The sequence below is a fragment of the Fistularia commersonii genome, chromosome 9, assembly GCF_037954325.1.
Source record: "Fistularia commersonii isolate RoL2024-O1a breed Wild chromosome 9, RoL_Fcom_v1.0, whole genome shotgun sequence".
Lineage (NCBI taxonomy): Eukaryota > Metazoa > Chordata > Actinopteri > Syngnathiformes > Fistulariidae > Fistularia > Fistularia commersonii.
Window position 1 is genome coordinate 6875908 of NC_141292.1, and position 22418 is coordinate 6898325.

Consider the following 22418-nt stretch of genomic DNA (forward strand, 5'->3'; position numbering starts at 1 on the left):
TGTCACTTGGAGAACCGTGATGTCTAGGCTGTGGCAACACAGATTGGTTATTCAGTAATTTATACCGTATATGCGAATAACTGAATAACATATCGCATCGGTTATCACTGACTTATTATATGTATTATATCATAAGCTATCGTTATAGGTCTGTTTTTATGTGTATGTTGTATGCTGTTTTTCTTAAATTAGTTAAAATTAACATTTTGAAAGGAAAAAGAAAAGGTGCAATGTCACGGCTTTCGTGCTCCAATAAAAAATGATTTTTTATTAAGAAGTATGCCACATTATCTGTCTGACGCTTTATTTTAGACACTAAGATGTTTAAGCGTGTTAGAGCTCTTCACGTGACCCCCCGCTCCCGACCCTGCGCTTACGTGCCGTGCCGAGCTTAGCAGTGTGGATGGGAGGGGGGAGTTTGGTGATGGTGGGCCGTGTTGTCGCGTTGTTCGGCACGGCTCCTCGCTATATCACCCCTAACATGGACTGTTTACATGAAGAATGAACATTCTCCCTCCACGCCCGCCGCTTCTCTCGGTAAATACGTGTCATTTAACCGTAGCTTTTCCCGCCGCTGATGCTCGGGGTTGATAAATGTCCGGCCTCTCTCCTTCCTGAGCTGCCAGCTTCTGTTGTCAGAAAAATGTTGTGTTTCTGAAATGACCGTCTTAGCAATGCGTTCATTATTTCGCTTCTGTCGTGCTGATATTAGCTGCGTGACATTTCAGTGAATTCTTGTCGCGTCATGGCGTGAAGCTAGCGATAGCTAAACCTGCTCGCCGTGTGCATCACTCCAGAATTGTTTATGTCCTTGCTCGATCAAACAGCACTGGACTCCCCCAGAGGAAAGTGAGTAGCTATGACTGAACAAGACGTTTGTCCACACCTGGACACCATAGGGGAGGTGACCAAAGAGGATCTCCTGCAGAAATCCAAGGTAGGCTGTCAGTCATTTGCTCTCCAAGGCTCTGCATGTTTGGTGAAGCAATGATTGTGAATAAACATCCGTGAGAGAGTTGTTTCTCACGGATGTTAATTCACTTTTATTGCATTTATTGCTCCATATCCATGTAAACCTAACTAAATGGTCTGGTATATGTTTGGAAAGCTCTACCCTGTGTATTTTCAGTATTGCCCTTAATCTCTTTTTGTCTGTTTGGGTCATAATATACATAGATATGTATTATGTATCAGCACTGGAATTACAGTGTAAATAAGTTTTTTTTGTGTACTTTTTGCTTGCTTCAGGGAACTTGTCAGTCTTGTGGAGCTGGGGGCCCAAACCTCTGGGCTTGTTTGCAGGTAGAATTGTTAAAATGTTATTGGCTTTAAAAGTGAATTCCTGGTTTATCACTATTATACCACTATACCAATGTCATACTGCTGCCCCGATTGTTAATAATTAGATATGTTAAGGAATGCAATTACTGAGGCATAAAAGCCATAAAATGTTTGATGTAATTGATACCTTATGTCTAGCCAGTTAATAGATGAGTATTCATTGCTTATTAAGCTTTAGGAAAAATGTTACATGGTCTATATCCCCCGTAGAATGACTGTCCCTATGTTGGGTGTGGAGAGTCCTACTCTGATCACAGCACCCTGCACGCACAGGTAAAACTCCTTCACATACCTATCATATTGTGCTCTCGTCATCGGTAAAATACCTAAATGATTGCTTATAGAGGTTAACTTGAGTCTAAGTCTCTGAGGCTGCTGGATTGACGGCTGTGTTTTTCTTTAGGCTAAAAAGCACAGCCTGACGGTCAACTTGACAACATTCAGGATCTGGTGTTATGTGTGTGAGCGGGAGGTGTTTCTGGAGCAGAGGCCTGCCTTGGTGCCTGTGCCTGCTGCAGCCCACCACTGTAAAACCTCAGAGCAGGCAAGACTATGGCCAACATTCCTTCTTATTCTCTTAGCTTTCCTGTTTCCTGATAGCACTGAAGATGTAAATGTGATCTGGGTGGGTGATACAGCTAATAATTGACTTTGCTGTGTTCTTAAATTGGTACTTGGGATAAGTGGATATATATAGCTTGTTATTCATATGCATTCATCCAGTTATTTATGACTTTCATCATTTGGATCTGTCCTCTAGCAAGCCAATGCTGCCTCCTCCCCTCCAAAAAAAATCAGCTTGGACTGCACTTTCAATGTCATGGAGGCAACTCTTGACTTTTGTAGTATTCATTTTCAGGTTATGGTGGCAACTGCTCAGGTTGCTTTTGTTGTTTGAAAAGGGACTGAGCTAAGAACCCTTAAATCTGTAATACCTGCTAAATCACACTTGTAGGTTTTTTTTATGTTGTAACAAGCAGCAAAAAGCCCTGCCTTCAAAAAGCTTTTTCTTGAATTTGAATTTCCTTTAAATTTACCATTTCCATATTCATCTTGATCAAATTCAAAACGGTACCAAATTTGTTTATTTATGTTCTCAAATATATTTCTGTGAACCAAGAATCTTACTTGATTTTCCCAGGAAACAGCATCACAGTCAGTCGGTCACCCATTAAAGGCAGTCCCAATCGCTGTGGCAGAAGAAGAAGGTTCAGAGTCAGAGGAAGATGAGCTTAAACCTAGAGGTACATTATCCTCACTCCTTTACTTCTTTTAGACTCAATTGTGTTTAATACATAATTTGTAAGAAAATGACTTTTAAATTAGACAATAAAGACTATTCTGTCTTTGTAAATGTGATGTAAAGCTTCCATTCCTTCCGGCTCTATTTGGAAATCTGTTATGGTTGTGATATTTCTACTGGTTTTCCAGGCTTAACAGGGATGAAAAATATTGGAAACTCCTGCTACATGAATGCAGCTCTTCAAGCCCTCTCCAACTGGTGAGGTTGCTTCATTTGATTGCATGTTAAACAATTAAGTAGGAATGTGTCATGTGTTCTCTTATGTTGATGTATTTTTTCCCTGTTGCTACTTAACAGTCCTCCTCTCACTCAGTTCTTCCTGGACTGCAGTGGTTTGGTTCGGACGGACAAGAAGCCTGCTCTCTGTAAGAGCTACCAGAAACTCATCTCAGAACTCTGGCATAAAAAACGGTAATAATCCCATAGCAGTTGTGACAGATATTCTGAAATGAACTGCCACAATGTTAAGGAGATGGGTTCTGAATACGTCAGATACATTTCCTTAGGAATCGAAAGTCACTTGTCCAGTTCTGAATACACATACACATATACTGAGTGTGTCTCCAGCATGGTGAGACAAAATTGGTCTTTGCAGTTAATTTATTGCTCATTTGTTCATTCATTCATAAATTGAGCACAGCAGTGTTTAGTCTCTACACACAGAGGCAATCTGTTTTTTGGCTTAGTTGATAATTGGGAGCAATTGCACAAAAACAGTGTTGCAGATTTGTGATTTAAGGTAGATTTTGATAATTGTTGTTGCATTATTCTAGATGTTTCACACTATTTTTGGTGTTTAGCATCTAGTTAAATGTCATAAAGCTTATTTATCTCCAACTTGCAGTGTACATTAACAACTGTATCGACATTTCTGTCATGGTTCTCCTCTTCCAGGCCCAGCTATGTTGTCCCTACCAGTCTGTCTCATGGCATCAAATTACTAAACCCCATGTTCCGTGGTTACGCTCAGCAGGTAGGGGCAAGCACCCAGCAGGTAACTACACCCAGCATCACTCCAGTGTACGGGCACTGTCTTGATCGTTGTTTTTAAGTCCTTAACCCATTGTTAATTGTCTCTAATGTCCCTTAAAAAATATATTTTATTCATTTTTGGTAAGGGATGATGATGTAAAGAAACTGCAAAAAACACTTAAACTTGATAACTTTTCATTCACCTTGTTATTGATTCTGCACTGTCAAAACTACAAATCTTAAATCAGAAATGCCTGGGCTAAGTAAATTATCTGTCTGTTTTGAAAACATGTTATAATATTATTTAAGATTTAATATGATTCTGTTGATAAATATTCAAAAAGAGTGTATGAATTTGCCGATTGGAAACACTCAAAGATTCCCCCCAAATGCATGCCTTCATATTTTCAATGTCATAAAATTGTTGCCAGACTTTGAAGTGTTTGTACCACCTGGTGTGAGAATTTCTTCACATTGGAGTCAGCTGTAGTGTCCTTCAAAATATCTGGTTTAATGTGTTTTTGATTCCTTGGGAAAACTAGTTGGAATATTGACTGTTTTAGGAGGGATCAGTCCTACCCTGTATCACCTCATACCATATTTGGCGGCGGTGTGGCGCAGGAGGTAGAGCAATCGTCTTTGGAACCAAACATTCCTGGTTCGATTTCTGGCTCCTAGTGTTGAATTGTTGTTGAGTAAGAGACTGAACCCCTCTCTGCTCCCCTGACGCTGGTGGACGGCAGCCTACTGCTCATGGTTCATCCATGATAGGTTAATTACAGAGAACAAATTTCTCCCCGGGGATTAATAAAGGATAAATTATGATTATTTAAAAGGATAAATCCTGTGGTGCTCTTACTTTTATCATCATTAATTTGTTAGGGGGTTCCAATTGACACAGGATTTCTGTTTTGGCTACAATTTGGGCCACATCTAATGTTGGAAACCATGATACTGCAAAAAAGATTGTAACATCCAGAAGGTAGTTGGACATTTGACCTAAAATCAGTTACATATGAAAGTGGAAAGATGTTAAAATGACATATTGTTTTGTGTTAACATTGAATGTTTGATTTTGGTTAGTGAAAAATGAAAAAAAACAACAAAAACAACAATAATATTAGATGTCATAATTATTCTAAAGCAAATGTTTGGCATTAAACCTCCTCACAATGGCATTACAGCCTTCATTCAAAAAAAATATCTAAAAATACTGGTGTCTAGACTGAAGCCTGCTGGGTATCAATAACAAGCAACATGAAATCCACTCGCGTTAGCTAATCATGTATTTATCAGATCATCATGTTGTATATTTATGAAAAGCCAAGCAGCCAATATCTGCTTTTAACCTATGTTTATGCACTAGAATCTGATAAATGCATGCTTTTATTTCTGTATTTGCACCCTCTGAAAGGACACACAAGAGTTCCTGCGCTGTCTGATGGATCAGTTGCATGAAGAGCTCAAGGAGCCTTTGACAGAGTGCAGCATGAGCAGTGATGGTAGTGACGGGGAGGAAAGACGAGACGGTGACCGTTCCCCATCTGAGGATGAATTCTTGTCCTGCGATTCTGGCTCAAGCAGCGACCGGGGGGAGGGTGGAGGAACAGGGGAAAGCGAGCTCCTCACACAGGATGAGTGTGATGGAGTCAGGTCGCCAGCAGTGGGGTTAGTTAGCATCAGTCCGGTGGGGGTCATCTCGGAGAAGGAAAGGCTAAAGGAAAGACGGGTTTCTGGCTCACCTCTCCGTGGCGCCTCACAGGAGATGGATGAGGATGCTGATGTGGATACAGCAGCTGAGGAGGGAAGTCCTGAGAGAAGGGATGAAGAGGTGTGCACGTCAACTTCAAACACTGAAGTCCAAATTCAAGAGCTCAACCACTCATCCAATCCTGGGCAAGGACAAGCAGAAGGCACCAATGTCTCAGGTAATTATAATAGCAGATGGATAATAAAGGTACTTCAATCTTGGATAGCTGCTTCGATACGGATATATGGATATTCAAGAAACTGTTTTTTTTTATTTGAAGGGAAACAAAATATGGGTACATTTATCTCTAATGATCTCTGTTGTAAGACAGGATGATTCAACCGTCTGCTCTGTTTGTATCGTTCAAAATAACTGCTGTCTGCTCATTACTCTACCACAGTGATTAGCAGCCTTTTGTACTGGCAGTGCACCCCCATCATAAATAATCAAATGAGCATTCAAACTACTCCAAATGTACTCTTGTACATGTTGTGACTCATGTGATTGCAAAATTAATAAATGATGATGTGAATTAAGCAACATTTTAATTTTTAAACAAATACACAGCCAGAAATGTTTTGTGATTGCAGAAAGCCCTTCAATCAGTGTTGGGTTCATCAGTAAAAACTGATGAGGTTAATTATCGGCGAACGGATACATTTTCCACCATTATGATAACAAGTTATAATAATAATTAATAGTTTGACTGACTTTGTCTCGTCTCCTAAGCCTCTGTGAAGATCATGTGAATTAGGTGAACCCCCCCCCCCCCAATTTTTAGATACCTTTAATAGTGTTGTTTTTTTTTCTCCCCAAAACCATTTATCATTTTCACAGAGCCAGACAATGAGGCATCAATGACCCAGCCCCAGTCCACACCCTGCAGTCCTGTACGAACCCTTCAGGAACTGCATCCCAAACTATCTTCCAGTCCGCCCCGCTGCAGTCCACTCCGCTCTGCGGGAACAGCATACTCTTTCAAGAAAGGTGAGGAAACAGCTGAACAAGAGTGATATGAACTAAGAAGTGTCGCTCATGTCTCATACATTCATCACATACCCTTCAAAAGAAAAAAACATAGCTTTTTGCTTGTTTCTGGCTCAGTATACAACATAATGCTTAGTTTGAGATTGCTTTTATGACATGCAGGAGGAGTGTTGTATTGTTTTCAAGGAGAAGTTGAGAGACTCTGGGTGGTCAGGGAGAGCTTCAAAATGATTGGACAACTACAGCCAGTGCTGTCAGGGAGACAGGTAGGAGAGTGCTTGGTACGTCATCTGAAAGGAAAGTAGATAAGGAGACTTGGTGGTGGAATGAGGAAGTGCAGGAGTATGTACAGAAAAAGCGGTCAGCAAAGAAGAAGTGGGACACTGAGAGAACTGACAAGAACAGACAGGAGTACAGGGGGATACAACGTAAGGTAAAGATGAATGTAGCAAAGGCAAAACAAAGTGCGTACAATGACCTGTATGCTCGGTTGGACAGTAAAGAGGGAAAGATTGATCTATACAGGCTGGCAAAACAGAGATAAAGATGGAAAGGATGCACAACAGATCCAGCTGATTAGGGCTAGAGAGGGAAATGTATTGACAGATGCTAGAAGAGAGATGGGAAGTTGGAAAGTGTACTTTGAAGAGCTGATGAATGTGGAAAATGAAAGCGAGGCAAGGGTAGAAGAAGTGACTATTTTTGACCACAAAGTAGCAGAGACTCGTAAAAGTGAAGTGAGGAAGGCATTGAAGAAGATGAAGAGTGGAAAGCCAGTGGGTCCTGATGATATACCTGTGGAGGTGTGGAAGTGTCTACGAGAGGCAGTGGTAGAGTTTCTGACTAGATTATTCAACAGGATCTTTGAGAGTGAGAAGATGCCTGAAGGATGGAGATGAAGTATGATGGTGCCCATTTTTAAGAATAAGGGGGATGTGCAGAGTTTTGGCAACTATAGAGGGATAAAGTTGATGAGCCATAATGAGAGGAATGAAAGTTAGTTGCAGCAAGACAGAGTATACGTGTGTGAATGAGAAGACCTCGGCTGGAACGGTGAGGCTACAGGGGTTGGAGATCAAGAAGTTAGAGGATTTCAGATACTTTGGGTCAACAGCCCAGAGCAATGGAGAGTGGGGAGAAGAGGTGAAGAGACAGGTTCAAGCAGGTTGGAATGGGTGGAGAAAAGTGTCAGGGGTACTATGCGATAGAAGACTATCAGACAGAATGAAAGGAAAGGTGTACTAGACAGTGGTGAGACCAGTAATGCTGTATGGCATGGAAACAGTTACAATGACGAAAAAGACAGGAGGCAGAGCTAGAGGTCGCAGAGATGAAGATGCTAAGGTTCTCTTTGGGAGTGACCAGGATGGATAGGACCAGGAATGCGTATCAGAGGAACAGCACATGTTAGATGTTTCTGAGAGAAGGTCAGAGAAGCCAGACTGAGATGGTGTGGTCATGTTCAAAGGAGGGATAGTGAATATATTGGTAGACGGATGCTGGAATTGGAGCTGCCAGGCAGGAGGTCTAGAGGATGACCAAAGAGAAGATTTATGGATGTAGTGAGAGGATATGAAGGTAGTTGGTGTGAGAGAGGAGGATACAGAGAATAGGGTTAGATGGAGAACGTTGATTTGGTGTGGCAACCCCTGAAGGGAAAAGCCGAAAGGAGAAGAAGAAGGGTTCAGTAAAATGTAGTAAAGGGTCTCCACAGGGCAGATCGAGCAGCAATGTTTAAAAGTATGTGTATTAAAGTGCATATATCATTATTGGTAAAACTCCAGATGCTTTTCTGTTGGACTTGTTGTTCCTCAGAATCTTATTACAGTCTACACATTAATTTGTTTCCCTCTCCATCACACAAAAGCTCATGCAGTTTATAAGGATTTTGAGGATTTAGTTCAAAGGACTCGAGGTTTACCAAAATTACTTATTTTCTCTAACAAGTCTCTCCGGATTCTGTTTCCAGCTCAGCTGTTGCTCACATCCAAAAAGAAAAAACAGTCTCACTACCGCAGCGTGATCTCCGACATCTTTGATGGCTCCATCCTCAGTCTGGTTCAATGTTTAACATGCGATAGGGTGAGTTGCGCCTCTCAGAATTGAACAGCAGGCGGTGCTACTTGCATTCATTCAGAAAGCACAATCACTTATTTATGAAAGAATAACATACTATTTCTGTACTGCGAGGGTGAAGTGCACTACTGAAAGGGCCCTTTGTCAGAACAGTTTTTCAATTCCCTTGTACATGTGAAATAGGTTGACCTTCAGTCATTTTAATCTACACCGAACAACACATGCATGTTTAGTGGACTTGTGCACTGTCAGCCCAGGTGCTGACAACCAGACACACTGCATCTGGTTTCCCAAGACATCTGGTTCGATGTCTTGGGAAATCAGAAGAAATGACACCCATAATGAAGGGCAGCATCAGAATAATACTTAACTCAGATACCAATTTAAAAAGTTTTGTCTATAATGAAAATGAAAACTTCTGTGGAAGCTCCCTTTTTTGTCCAGGAGGTGTCACAATCAACAAATATCATTAATACTGCCTGTCAGGGCTTTGAATTGTCATGAAAAACACACTGACATGTATACCTTTGTGTTACAGGTGTCTACCACTGTAGAAACTTTCCAAGATTTGTCCCTTCCCATTCCTGGTAAAGAGGATTTAGCCAAACTCCATTCCTCAATTCATCAGAACCTACCAGTTAAGACTGGTTCATGTCCTGACACATATGGCTCACAGGGTTGGATCTCCTACATCATGGACTCCATACGTCGGTTAGTTCATCCATTGAAAGTTAATCCAGTCCAGTCTCATTGAAATGTAATATTCTGATGTCATCATTGTGAGTAGTCAATGAGTCATGAGCTTGGCTGTTGTGTTTTTTTTAACATTGCATATAAGGAAAAACAAAGCCAAGAGGGATGTCAAATTGTTTGCATTATAAATCTCTAAAATGCATTCCTTCTGAAAGTCCAGATAGCAGTTAGATGGGAGACAGGTTACAAATAATTGGACAGCAAAAATAAAGAGTTCCCTCTAATAGCAAATAAAACACTGCACGTTCTGTTCTTTGGCAAATATTTTCATTGCAAGACAAGTGGAGTGTTTGAGTGGAATTAAAGGCAAGGACATAAAACCCTATGATAAATTTCTGACTCTTGGTTAAATTGCAGATGAAAACGAAAGATTAAAGTGATGTGCAGCAAAGAGAGAGTCTTACTAAACTGCACAAGCATACAGACATGAAACACCCACTTATATATAAATTATCTAGTTTTTAATTCTCGCAATTTTCCACATGTGGTGAATCTAAACTCGCACAGCTTGGTTTTTGTGACCACAGCATTTTTTTCATGTGTCTTAATAGGTTTGTAGTCTCATGTATCCCCAGCTGGTTTTGGGGGCCCATGGTGACCCTAGAAGACTGCCTTGCTGCCTTCTTTGCTGCAGATGAACTCAAAGGTAAATATCCTGTGATTACATAAACAAATGATACTTTGAACATGGTTCATTGTGTCTTAATGTACGCCTGAATTCATCCTTCTTTCAGGAGACAACATGTACAGCTGTGAGAGATGTAAAAAGTAAGTATATACAGGTGCTCTTTCCACAGAACACACAACTTAAAATGAAAAATGAGTGAAGCAATGATTTTGGATACATATAACTATGTTTTACAGGTTGAGGAATGGTGTCAAATACTGTAAAGTACTCAGACTTCCAGAGGTACGAATTGCTTGGTCCAATCTATTTCTTGTTGTACACAACAAAGGTTAATTCTGGATAAATGCAGCAAAGCTTCACTGACTATTTGTTTGCATGTTTGTTGTGTAGATTCTGTGCATTCACTTGAAACGCTTCCGGCACGAGGTCATGTATTCGTTCAAGATCAGCAGCCACGTGTCTTTCCCTCTGGAGGGCCTGGACATGCGACCCTTCCTGGCAAAAGAGAGTCCATCCCAAGTCACCACCTATGATTTGCTGTCAGTCATTTGTCACCACGGCACAGCAGGAAGTATGAAACAATTTCATTTTCTGGAGATATGGATTGTAAATATTACGAGCTTTATTAGGGCCAAAATACCAGGGAAACTTTCATTCAGGTACAAAGTGATAATTTGCAAAATATCCTGAAAAATTGTGTTGTGAGCCAGCTCTTACATACTTGTACACCATATGGCCAAAAGTATTCGCTCACCTGCCTTGACTCACATATGAACTTATGTGACATCCCATTCCTAATCCATGGGGTTAAATATGAAGTCAGTCCGCCCTTTGCCGCTATAACAGCTTCAACTATTCTGAGAAGGCTGTCCAAAAGGTTCAAGAATGTATATGGGAATTTTTGACCATTCTTCCAGAAGCGCATTTTTTAGGTCACACACTGATTTTGAGAAGATCGTGCTCTAATTCATCCCGAAGGTGTTCTATCGGGTTGAGATCAGGACTCTGTGCAGGCCAGTCAAGTTCATCCATACCAGACTCTTGTCATCCATGTTGTTATGGACCTTGTTTTGTGCACTGGTGCACAGTCATGTTGGAAAAGGGGCCAGCTCCAAACTACCTACAAATTTGGGAGCACGGAATTGTCCAAAAGTCTTGATATGCTGAAGCTTTCAGAGTTCCTTTTACTTGAATTAAGGGGCCAAGCCTAGCTCCTGAAAAGCAACCGTGCCCCATTTTCCCCCCTCCACTAAACTTCACACTTGGTACAATGCAGTCAGACAAGTACCATTCTCCTGGCAATTGCCAAACACAGACCCGACCATGAGATTGCCAGATGGAGAAGTGCGATTTGTCTCTCCAGAGAAGGCGTCTGCACTGCTCTGGAGTCCAGTGGCAGCTTGCTTTACACCACTGCATCCAACACTTTGCATTACACTTGGTAATGTGTGGCTTGGATGCAGCTGCTCGGCCACAGAAACCCATTCTTTGAAGCTCTGCGCACTGTTCTTGAGCTTGTCTGAGGGCCACATGACATTTGAAGATCTGTAGCGATTGACTGCAGAAAGTTGGTGACCTTTTCGCACTATGCGCCTTTAGCATCCGCTGACCCCGCTCCGTCAGTTTATGTGGCCTACCACTTTGTGGCTGAGTTGCTGTCATTCCCACACACTTCCATGCTCTTGTAATACAGTTGACTGTGAAACATAGAACCGCCTTACAGTTGCAGCTCCAGTCTGCCACCTCAACAATGGAAGCATGGAACATTCAGGCTCATTCAGACTCAATGTCCGACGTGGGATGTGGTTATAGCTCTGCTGGAGGTGGGAGTTAAAACTCCTTCTGACAGGGGCCTCGCTAGACGTTTCCAGCAGACCCTCACGTTACGTTTGGCTCTGCCAAGTCTGACCGGCATCCTCCCCCGCCATCGGACCCAGCTCACCACCAGGTGGTGATCAGTTGACAGCTCTGCCCCTCTCTTCACATGAATGTGTAGGACATGCGGACGCAAGGTCAATCAAAGAACTGTGGCCCAAGGTGTGTTTGTGCCAAGTGCACATATGGACACCTTTATGCTTGGACATGGTGTTTGTTATGGACAATCCTGGAAAAGTAACATGTAAATAAAAAATCAAAACAATGTGAAGTAAGAAACTACATAAGAATGTTAGAGAAGAGAGGAATATGACCTGCCATGGGTCAGTCACAATCATCTCTTAAAAGAAGGGGAATCCCACTTTTGCTGACCATATCGCCAATTTGAGATACCATGCATATTTTCAGGATTCTTGTGTCTGAATCATGTGAGGTGTACATCTCTATTCTGTTTGGTTCACCAGGCGGTCACTACATAGCTTACTGTCAGAATGTGATCAACGGCCAGTGGTATGAATTTGATGACCAGTACGTCACAGAGGTCCATGAGACAGTGGTGCAGAATGCAGAAGCTTATGTCTTATTCTACAGGTAAGTGCATTAATGTCAGAGACAGGATCTACATGTAGTTTCCAACAACGTCATCCCTGTCCCGTTTCATCTCGGACAATAGGAAAAGCAGTGAGGAGTCGGTGAGAGAAAGGCAGAAGGTGGTGGCTCTGGCCAACATGAAGGAGCCCAGCTTGCTTCAGTTTTACATTTCGAGAGAATGGCTCAACAAGTTCAACACCTTTGCAGAGCCAGGCCCCATCAGCAACCATACTTTTCTCTGTCAGCATGGAGGTGTGTAATGCTGCATGCTGCATATATATTTAGACCGAGCACATTACTGAGAGGAAAACCTTTTGTAAAAAGAAAAGGAGAAATTTTGCTGTCTGCCTTGCTGGGAAGTAATCTTCAAATGCTATAAGTTGCATGAAATCACTTTAGTTTTCCATTCCCTGAAAATCATTGAACTCTTGCGTCAACAACAGATATTTCTTCAGTCATTGTCAAGGCAATTTTCCATATTTTTCCTTTTTTATTTTCAGAGTTTTTTAAGGTAATTTTTAATTTTTTGGTAATACCCTGATGAGGTTATTTGTTATTTCTGAAAAATGTAGGGTCACCAAAATGTTATTTTTTCATAACTCTTAGGTAATTTTTTGTTATGATTAGGTAATTTTAACTTATTTTCAGGTGGTCAGAGTGGTCACATAATTTCTTAGTTATTGTATTACATTATAAAATGCATTTTTGTGGGAAAAGAGTAATGTGGATAATAGTGAATGTTGCTGTCAAATGCTGTCATTGTTTTATTCTATTTTTACTGGTCTTAATTTTTTACCACGCAAATGAATGGATTCCGTCTTTTGACTCATTTTCTTACTGTCCAGGAATCCCACCTAATAAATACCACTACATAGATGACCTGGTTGTGATTGTTCCCCAGAATGTGTGGGAATACCTTTATAACAGGTAAACATGTAACATGATCACATTTTTTAACCCATTCATATTGAGAGTGTTGGGAGTTTTTTTTTCCAATTTTTAATGAAGACTGTGGTACTGGCATGTATAAAACATTTAGGCAACACAAGAACCTGATGTGAATCAAATCAAGAGTCCTAAATGCTGGATGGACTTCAAGTCAAACTGTTACTTTTTGAGAAAATAGGTTGTTTGCCATGATCCCTGTAAAAAGAAGTTATGTCCACATAACTGCTATAGATTCTCTCCTGCTAGCTATCTTAGCATAATAAGTGGTAGTGTCTATAGTCATCAGCCTGCCATTGTTTAAAGCCATCAAATATACATTCCAGTTACTCCAAAACATTTTTAACATACACTTTAGGACTTTTTCATGGAATAATAATAATGACATTCATCATGCAAAGATAGATCATTGGGGCTTGTAGTTGGGGGCACAGGAAAAAAACAACATCTATCTTTTTGTCATACTATAGGTGAGATTACACGCAGGGTCAGTTCAAAATAAGGTAGCTTTAGTGTTGTGTTTTTATGGCTTTCCCCTTATTTTCCATGGCATTTTACAAATGTTGATGTTTCAACTTCCAGTTTTGGTGGGGGTCCAGCAGTCAACCACCTGTACATGTGCGCCATCTGCCAGGTGGAGATTGAAGCTCTAGCTAAACGAAGGAAAATGGAAATAGACACCTTCATCAAGGTTGAAGCTTTTATGCTGTCAGGCGAAGCATCTGTGTGAATCTGTGTCTTTATCATGTGTTTTGGATGCATAATGGAGAACTTTCTCCTCTTTGCAGCTGAACAAAGAATTTCAAGCTGAAGAAGCTCCATCAGTGATCCTCTGTATTAGCATGCAGTGGTTCAGAGAATGGGAGAGCTTTGTTAAGGGCAAAGACAATGGTAAGGTATTAAAATTATTCATTTAACTTTTTCCACAACAGCCATTGCCATTACTTTTTGGTGAAATGTCATACTATGTTCCCTTAGAGCCACCCGGACCCATAGACAATAGTAGAATTGGTGTCATGAAAGGGGGACACATACAACTCAAACAAGGTAAATCTTTATGATCCTTACATCTTATGAACAGGGAAAAAGAGAAAATCAGACATACAATAAAAACTTTAAAATGTTTGTGTCTCAGGGGCAGACTATGGTCAGATCTCAGAGGAGACCTGGCAATACTTATTGGGTATTTATGGTGGAGGCCCAGAGATTGCAGTGAGACAAACAGTGGTCTCTGCTGACCCTGACAGTCTTCATGGAGAGAGGAAGATCGAAGCAGAGACAAGAGCACTTTGAGATCAAGAGAGGTCTGATTTCTATCGTGAGACATACCTCAGTACTTGTATCCTTCACATCAATCTGCACACAGAATTACAGACAGTGATATTTGAATGTTCTGCAAAAACTGTTTTATTGAAAGACATGATTTCAGAGCTTGTAGTGGTCCTCTAAACATGCATCCATTTTGCTTGCTCCACCAGATGAATACACAAATTCCTCCCAGTCATGGGTGAAATATGGGGACAAAAACATTTTAAGCCAAGCCTCCCCATTTAACTTCTTCATGAATTATATTTTGCTTTTGTAGAGAATTCTGTTGCTCTTAAACATTACCCAACATTCCAAGTCTTCTGATTTCCTTTCAATTCCTACCCTCACAGATAGCTGAGGAATTTGCACCTGGGTGAAGAAGCCTCATCATGAGCACTTTGTATATGTAGCAGCACATAACTCAGACGCCCCGTCAAAGGAGGATGAAACATCAATAAATGTAATGTAGTTTATTTAATTAAACAACTGATTCTCATTGTTAAGGTATTGAAAAAAGATGCTGTGGTGTTTTTGTGGCAATCGTTACTCCCAAAATCTTTTAAGATTTTGGTCTAGCCCACCAGGATGCTTCTGCGGTGTTTTTCACTTGAGGACGAAGGAACGGCTTAGACACTTCAACAAGCTTTCTGTTGTCAGCCTGTACTTTTTACAATGTGCACCCATCACCTCAAGCCCTGTGTTTGAAACGCTAAAAAACAGGGAATGATATTGCATGCCTGTGTGGACACCAAACTACCATTTTGGGTAATATATATTTGAAAAGCTTTTAAACGCATGTGACAGATTTCAATAACAAGGCAATATGTTAAATTTGTTTCTGTTCAGATGACAAAACAAACTGATTGCCCCAAATTATGGAATTATGGAGTTACCCCTATCCAGGTTGATGTCCACATTATTATTATTCAGAAAGTATCTGTAAAGGCAGATGCATATATGGATATAAGGGCTGCAGCTAATAGTCAGTTGTGTGTAATCTGTTGATTTTTTTTTTTTTCGGAATCAATTAGGTGATTAGTCTTTAAAATTGCGATGGGTGTTTTCTACAGGCAAGTATAAGTTTGCTTGCTGTGATGGCGAAGGTTAGTTGCATCACATTATGTAAAAATAGTTCCCTGGATAGAAAAGAGAGCTGTGGCAAATGGAGTCCATCAGTTGGGCAAGTTACAGATCTTCAGAGAAACAGCAGGAAAACAAGTTAACGTTTCCCCTAGCAACCATTCAAAGGAGAGGGTTTACATAAAAAATGGAACACAACATGTAGCCATAATTATTGTCAAACATCCCTGTGTTCAAAGTAAACCATTATATAACTAACATCATTAGTTCGCCTATAAAATTCTTATTATGAATCAAATTGTCAAACTATTTAATTTCACCCTTAACTAATATCCTGTGTGCCAGTTTTTTGTTTCTGCTTGTGTTCCGGATAAGCAGGTATTTAATTTCTAGGAGAGAACTCCTTCTTTATTCTCACGCAGTTACAAAACCAAACACAACTTCTTAAAGGTATTTCTATTGATCTGTTGATCATATTTTTCGGGGAGTGCAATGGAAAAAAGGTGAAAATCTCTGCAATGTCAAGGAGAAGCTGAGCAGCTAACAGCGGATTTGGGACAATGCAGTGTTTTATATTGCAGTGTTAGCCATTATAGAGTGGTAAATCCTTAATCGTTCCCATCTGTGTATGCGTGCGTGTGTGTTTGTGTGTGTGTGTGTGTGTGTGTGTGTGTGTGTGTGTGTGTGTGTGTGTGTGTGTTGTTTGTGTTACAAAATGTAGCTATGGGTGTCAGATTCACATTTTACTTTCCAGTGTATAAGAAAAAAAAAAAGGCAGCAGTGCTGTGTTTGGACTACAGCCATCGGTAAGAATCAGTCTGACGACAGCAGAACAGGAATTCTTTGACTCATATTACAGTGTGTGCCTGTTGTGATGCCTTGATATCGGACTAAAGTGATTGGCCTCAGCTCAGCAGGTTGTCTCAATGTCTGTAAGTCATGTAATTACTTATGACTGTTTTAATGATTAAACTTACCTGGTCTTTGATTTATTTGTGTTTTCTTTGCCACGATTTTTCAACCAGACATGACTGATCTGTTTTTAACATCTAAATCTGAAGTAACATGAGAAAATGATCAGACCCTTACTGACAAGGGAAGAAGTTATCAGGACTAAATGTAGCGATTGGTGTTTGTGCAGCATTTCATTTACAAACTGACAATACTGGTGAATCTTATATCTACCCGTGTGGCCTCAAATGTCTGTAAAACATTACAGAAATAAATTGAAGGTGCTAAATTTTAGTAGATCTAAACAATCTGATCGACTTCTAATCTCAATCTGAGGAGTATTAAAGTCAATAAAATATTTTTCGAGTGGGTGTGGAAGTTGGGATAGAACTGGATTAAAAGTTTCAATCATTGCCACATCATCCTGCAATATATATATATATATATATGTATATGGAGGCCACTATTAAAAACTATTATTACTTTAAATCTAAATGATCTGATAACAATGTCTTGACAACCCGATTTTAATTTTATTTTGGGACTTCTTTCTTGCGCCTTTCACATACCTTTGACATAATGCCAGACGTGCATAGAAATCTATGTCAATCAAATCATCAAATCACGTTGAAGCTAAATTATCCGTTACTGATTTTTTTCTCTTTACTCAAGCATTAGAACTTGTTAGTATCGCCAAAAAATTCATAATGATTAAACTAATCTTAATTTTTACAGCATCAATAGTAACTAATAACCAATCAAATGGCTGGGATGAGATGTCCCAACAAATGAATTCAGTCATTCAATGTGATAAGTTATATTTAACTAAATGTCATAATTTAACTAATAACAGTAGCTAAACAGTGAAATACTGATATCATACATTTATGATATGTGATATATATCCAGATTTGTCATTCAGTACATTGATCATGCAGAATCAATGCATCATTCCCTGTTTGTCTGGGAGTGACACCCAGAGATAGCATGTTTGGAAGAGGAGAGTAGGTCTTGAGTGAGCAGGTGTGATGTCATCTCGATGTCACCTCCCATACATATGCTGAGCTGCATCCATCCCAGACGGAGACAAACGGAGAAGCAAACATGCTGGGCAGGGCTGGGATGAGGATGAAATGCTACAAATACTGAGTGTCCATGGAAACATGAGAACCAGAGCAGATCAGGTAAGGTGATAGAATTCCATATGCATACACAGGCAGCTGCAACACCCCTCTGTCACAATGTCTAAACATCAGCATGTTTGCAACGCTTTGTGTGTGTGTGTGTGTGTGTGTGCGTGTGTGTGTGTGTATGTGTGTGTGTGTGTGTGTGTGTGTGTGCAGGGGGGTGCACACAACTAAGCATTACTAGGGGCTGCACACACAAATTTCTGATTCAAGATAGCTGACATTAAGGTTAATTTGATGCTGAGCTACTGACTTATGTTCTTTACGAGGTGTACCTCCTGAAATGTCTGAAATATACAGTCTGATGGCAATAATTGTATGCACCTTTTGATAATACATAAGCTTGTAGTGGTGCTGGGACAGGGAGAGATCTAAAGCTAAATTTTTAAAATATCCCCCCCATCCGATAACTGGCGTGAGCTGGGTGTGGCAGACTTTCTGTCCCCATCCTAACTGTGATTTTCATCTTCAGCAGTGGCTCTGTGTGCACCAGTCTGCTCGGCACGATGAAAATTGTACAGATTAACGAGGACATGTTGTGATATCTGAAAATATTGGCATTAAAAAAAAAGCCAAAATATCTATTTGAAAGGAGCTGTTTTTATAATGCTCAACAGCACATGGTAGCAACAGTCTAATGTTAGTGAGAGTAACTATTGTGGAAGTGATTTCTCTCAGTCTGCCCACTGTATTTATACATTTTTAATATTTCAGATTAGAAACACTTGAGTGGTTGCCCCATTTGCTATGGAGAACCTGCTCACTCCTTTACTGTGTCAGGGTGTTCTGCAAAGAAAGCTTTTCAAGGGAGGACTGGAATGACATCAGGTATACCAGGAGATGTTTTTGAACCCTTATCTGACAGAAATGAAGGCTGATTTGTTATTTAAAAAATATTATACACTTTTAAGTTCCAAAACAAGCTGCAAAGTCCATCTTCCGCATACTCAACTGTATGTCATCATTTCCAATTAGCTATAAATATATCCTCCCCTGATTAATACATTTAGACCAACAAAATTAATCAAACATTATTTGCATAATCCCACAGTTGACATCATGACTAAAGGTAATTTCACCCTGACATGAATTTTCCATTTTTTTTTTTAAATTTTCCAGCCCCGGCCCATCACGTATCTGTTCATATTTCTAGTACGTATATGTTTATAGCATAAACATATTCGTGCCAAGCACAGGCTGGTTTGCTGGCTGTGTTGCAAGAACATGTCAGTGCGGTGGTGACCGTAAATTAAACCAGGGTTTTTTAAAAACTTAAGGTCATAAATCTCTCATCTTTCCATTTTTGCAGAAAGTATTACAAGTTTTTAAGGATATATTTGCTGATTTCAGATCAGAGCCAAAATCTGTTTTTTTTTATGTAGTATGTTCACACATGCAAGAAATTTGGCTTAGACAATTATACCTTGTGCGGATGTTAATGAAAAAAACGAGTGGACGTGAACATTGTCAACAATAGTAATGCAAAATGCAGAGTGTAAAGTCTATTCAATTAGTAAAGTCAAAATAATCCATATGAGTACTATGGTCAGTTCAGTGGTGCTCAAATTGAGGTGATGAGATAGATAAATATTATAACTAAAGAGGTTTTCACATCAGGTATTTTATTTTTCTGTGGTATTCTGTGGTTAACCCACAGATCAACTAAGTAGCTGATAGAAAAAAAAAGAAAAAGGTCTTGAGCAATTTTCATCCTATTTAAATGTTTCTTGTCAAAGGGCTAGGGTGCACTACTTCATTGTTCCTCCAAATATTTAAACGGGCAAAATTAATGTCTTCACAATATTGATTTTCCATTAACTGAACCCATCATCCCCCCATCCACTTCTTTTCCTCAAGCATTTATTTTCTGCGGTGCCAGTCGGGGTTCATTTGTCTGGACGTGACCTAAGAGGCAGTAAAATGTCCTCATGGTGGATCTGAAGCGCTGCACCGACGTCAGAGCTGCAAGTCACCAGATGACTTCTACTGTGAGTCAAAAGGAGCTCCTCCGGACCAACACTGACACATTCAACCAGCTCCCCTATTTCTGAGAACATTCTTATTACCTTTTATGTAAAAAGAAAACAAATTGTATAAATATTTACGCATCAGAGATAATATCTTGAAACAAACTAAAACAAATCAGAATCTATGACTGTTTGATCCATGTTAACCCCTTTTAAGGCTTCCAGCAAAGTTGGACTTCCAAGTTTCAAGTATTTATATTTATCCCTAACTGCATCTTGTATATGAAAAAAATGCTTAACAAACTTCAGGGAAACACCATTTACTTGGAGGCTCAACTTTGAGGTGTAAAAAAAATGGTTCAACTAATCAAAATAATATTGAAAGGCAGTTAATCTGATTAAATGTATTTTATCAGATAATATAAAAATACTATTTCATCATTTAAGAATATATTGATGAATTTCACTAAGTAAATGACGACAACTTTTTTCCATGCACAGACGCAACACAAGGCAACTTACACCCTTTTTTTGTCGTATTCTATCCTAACAACAAACGCTATCTCCACTGCCAGTGTACCAGTACAGTGAAATGGAAAGCAAATGAAATGATTAACAAAGATGGCTGTGAGAAAATCATCAAGAAAATAATGTGAGCATATAGAATCAACTGGACTTTTCTTATGAACATGTTGAACTAAACATATACACAAACAATGAATATATAAAATCCAGAAGTGAAAAAGAAGACGATATACAATTAAGAATAAAATTAACTCTGAAATTTGATTAAATGCATATGTATATATGTTCTTTTTTGAAGAGTGATAAATGTCAGATGATGACAATAGGCTTATTTTTTGTTTCAGTACAGCAATGTAAACAAAATATGAAGAGAGTAAATGAATGGCAGACATAATGAAATGTGGAGGTTTGAGGCAAATGGTATAAATGGTGAAAAAGGACGATAAAAGCAAACCTTTTCCTTCATAGCTAAGCACTGAGGAAGTAACATTGTTGACTGAGGTGAGATAACTTGAAGTTGATACAAATTTGGGTAGAATTCAGACAAATAACATTTCAGATGAAAAATGTTTGTATATAAATGCCTCTTCATGAACTTTTGCAAATGTTTAATTCACTACATACACTCATTATTACTGAATGTGGGTCAAATGTTTACTGTAAGTGCATATAAATAGATATCTATCGCATAATATTTATGTGTGGGTATTCTAGCAAACTGGATTGTGTAAAACCACTTGATGATGAAAGACTGAGGCTGCCTCATCTGTAAACAGGGGGCTGTTTGTCGAGCGTATATTTATTTGTATAATCTTTCTGCTGGTCTGGTTTGGATGCACCATGGGCTGCGTCATGTGCTCCCAGCTGGTCGACATGTGGACTGTGAGGGCAAGCAGAGTTGGCCGTAGGGCAATGGAGCTCACGGCATACCCACAAATGCTACAGGGAGGCTACCACAGAGTGACCGGCCTCCACTACATGTCCTCCTTCTCCGACGCCGAGGACTGCTGCGATGACACCAGCTCGGGCAGCTCACTCACCTTGGACTATCAAATGCAGGGGATTGATGAGTGATGTTGGATAAAATTACACATTGGGGTTTGAACTCTCTGTAACAATGAATCCATTTCAAAAATTTCAATTCTGCACTGTTTGGAATCATGCTTGCATAATGATATGAAAACGCTTTTTTCAGTTCGGACTATATAGAGGTCAAAGATAATGTGTCTAACAGAAATGACTCATGATGGAGAAGAATTCTGATAGAAATATGTGAATAAATATAACAATATGTGCTGAGCTATGGGGTGTACTTTATACTACTGAGGTTATTGCCATATAACAATAATTTAATTAAGTGCAATTTCTTCAGTTTATTTCTGACATGGAAGAATCGGCCATAAAAAAACATCATGTTCAAATACGAGGGTTGTTTATGGTTCCAGAGCACCAAACACCAGAAGTCAGTTATGTATTTCGTAGTCATATAATCCGATCTCAAGACATATTTCTCAGACACTTGGGAAAAGAGAGGACGAGCGCTGCCGTCTGATCACCATCTTATGTTGGGTTGGATCAGGTGGTGGAGAAACACTGCTGGACAAAACAGCTGAACAAAAAAAATCACAATTCAGGTGTCCTGAGATTATTTAATGGAGGACCATCTCAGCAGGGTCTTCTGGACAAATCACTCCTTTATTCCGGTGTTGGTCGAGAATTTGAATCCCAATAGTCGATTCATTGCCTCCGTTAGAGAAGCAGCTTCCCACAACTAGAGTCAACTGGGTTACATCCCCTAAGAGGTATTCAGAGCATGTCCAGTTGACCCAGATCACAATGGAGGGATTAAATATCTGTCTGGTCTGAGAATGCCTTGGAGTTCCCCAGAAAGAACTCGAGTCCATCACTATAGTGAGCGACGGCTGGGACAACCTACTCAATCTTCAGCCAGGAGGACAAAGAAGAAAGTATAAATGTGAAGTTCTTACATCTCTGTTGTTCGGATCATCGCATTTGCTGACAAATAGTATCATAGCAATGATTAATGATAACTGCTCAATTTTGTGAAGATATTTCAGTTCCCATCCACAAGATTTCAGTTCTAACTGACTATAGGTCGTTTCAGGTATTAAAGCCCTAGGAAGAGAATGGAAAAAAACAATCTCATTAAACAGATGAT

General features: G+C 39.7%; 1 protein-coding gene and 1 long non-coding RNA gene across 5 annotated transcripts; both read left to right on the forward strand.

The window, feature by feature from the left end:
- The first annotated feature begins 368 nt into the window (after positions 1 to 368).
- On the forward strand, positions 369 to 16597 carry usp20 (ubiquitin specific peptidase 20). Of its 3 annotated transcripts, none has more exons than XM_086152203.1 (25): positions 369 to 537; positions 828 to 937; positions 1249 to 1302; positions 1552 to 1614; positions 1745 to 1885; positions 2483 to 2585; positions 2773 to 2842; positions 2942 to 3055; positions 3539 to 3617; positions 5031 to 5544; positions 6204 to 6353; positions 8323 to 8435; positions 8968 to 9140; positions 9734 to 9828; positions 9917 to 9950; positions 10047 to 10092; positions 10201 to 10381; positions 12150 to 12276; positions 12359 to 12528; positions 13122 to 13203; positions 13804 to 13912; positions 14010 to 14112; positions 14200 to 14268; positions 14357 to 14525; positions 14880 to 16597. In XM_086152203.1, exons 2-24 carry the CDS (start codon positions 860 to 862, stop codon positions 14512 to 14514), a joined length of 2826 nt encoding a protein of 941 aa, XP_086008329.1. In that variant the 5' UTR covers positions 369 to 537; positions 828 to 859; the 3' UTR covers positions 14515 to 14525; positions 14880 to 16597. The 3 variants fall into 3 exon arrangements, with proteins under 3 accessions (XP_086008329.1, XP_086008327.1, XP_086008328.1); XM_086152201.1 differs by having other exon boundaries at positions 392 to 537; positions 3539 to 3638; XM_086152202.1 differs by having other exon boundaries at positions 392 to 537; positions 3539 to 3638; positions 14357 to 14560; positions 14880 to 15010.
- A 1038-nt stretch (positions 16598 to 17635) lies between these two features.
- Positions 17636 to 21538, forward strand: LOC147231088 (uncharacterized). 2 transcript variants are annotated; one of them, XR_015106591.1, is made up of 4 exons: positions 17639 to 17744; positions 18462 to 18575; positions 19605 to 19735; positions 21104 to 21538. It is a non-coding gene; the product is annotated as an uncharacterized LOC147231088 (long non-coding RNA). The 2 variants fall into 2 exon arrangements; XR_015106590.1 differs by lacking the exon at positions 18462 to 18575 and having other exon boundaries at positions 17636 to 17744.
- Positions 21539 to 22418: the final 880 nt, after the last annotated feature.

Bases quoted from the DNA above. Each gene is read 5' to 3' on its own strand.
- usp20 (XM_086152201.1), top strand. From the start codon at position 860: ATGACTGAACAAGACGTTTGTCCACACCTGGACACCATAGGGGAGGTG. The intron at 6,354-8,322 runs GTGAGGAAACAG...TTCTGTTTCCAG, and splicing joins AGCATACTCTTTCAAGAAAG to CTCAGCTGTTGCTCACATCC. The intron at 9,951-10,046 runs GTAAGTATATAC...TATGTTTTACAG, and splicing joins AGCTGTGAGAGATGTAAAAA to GTTGAGGAATGGTGTCAAAT.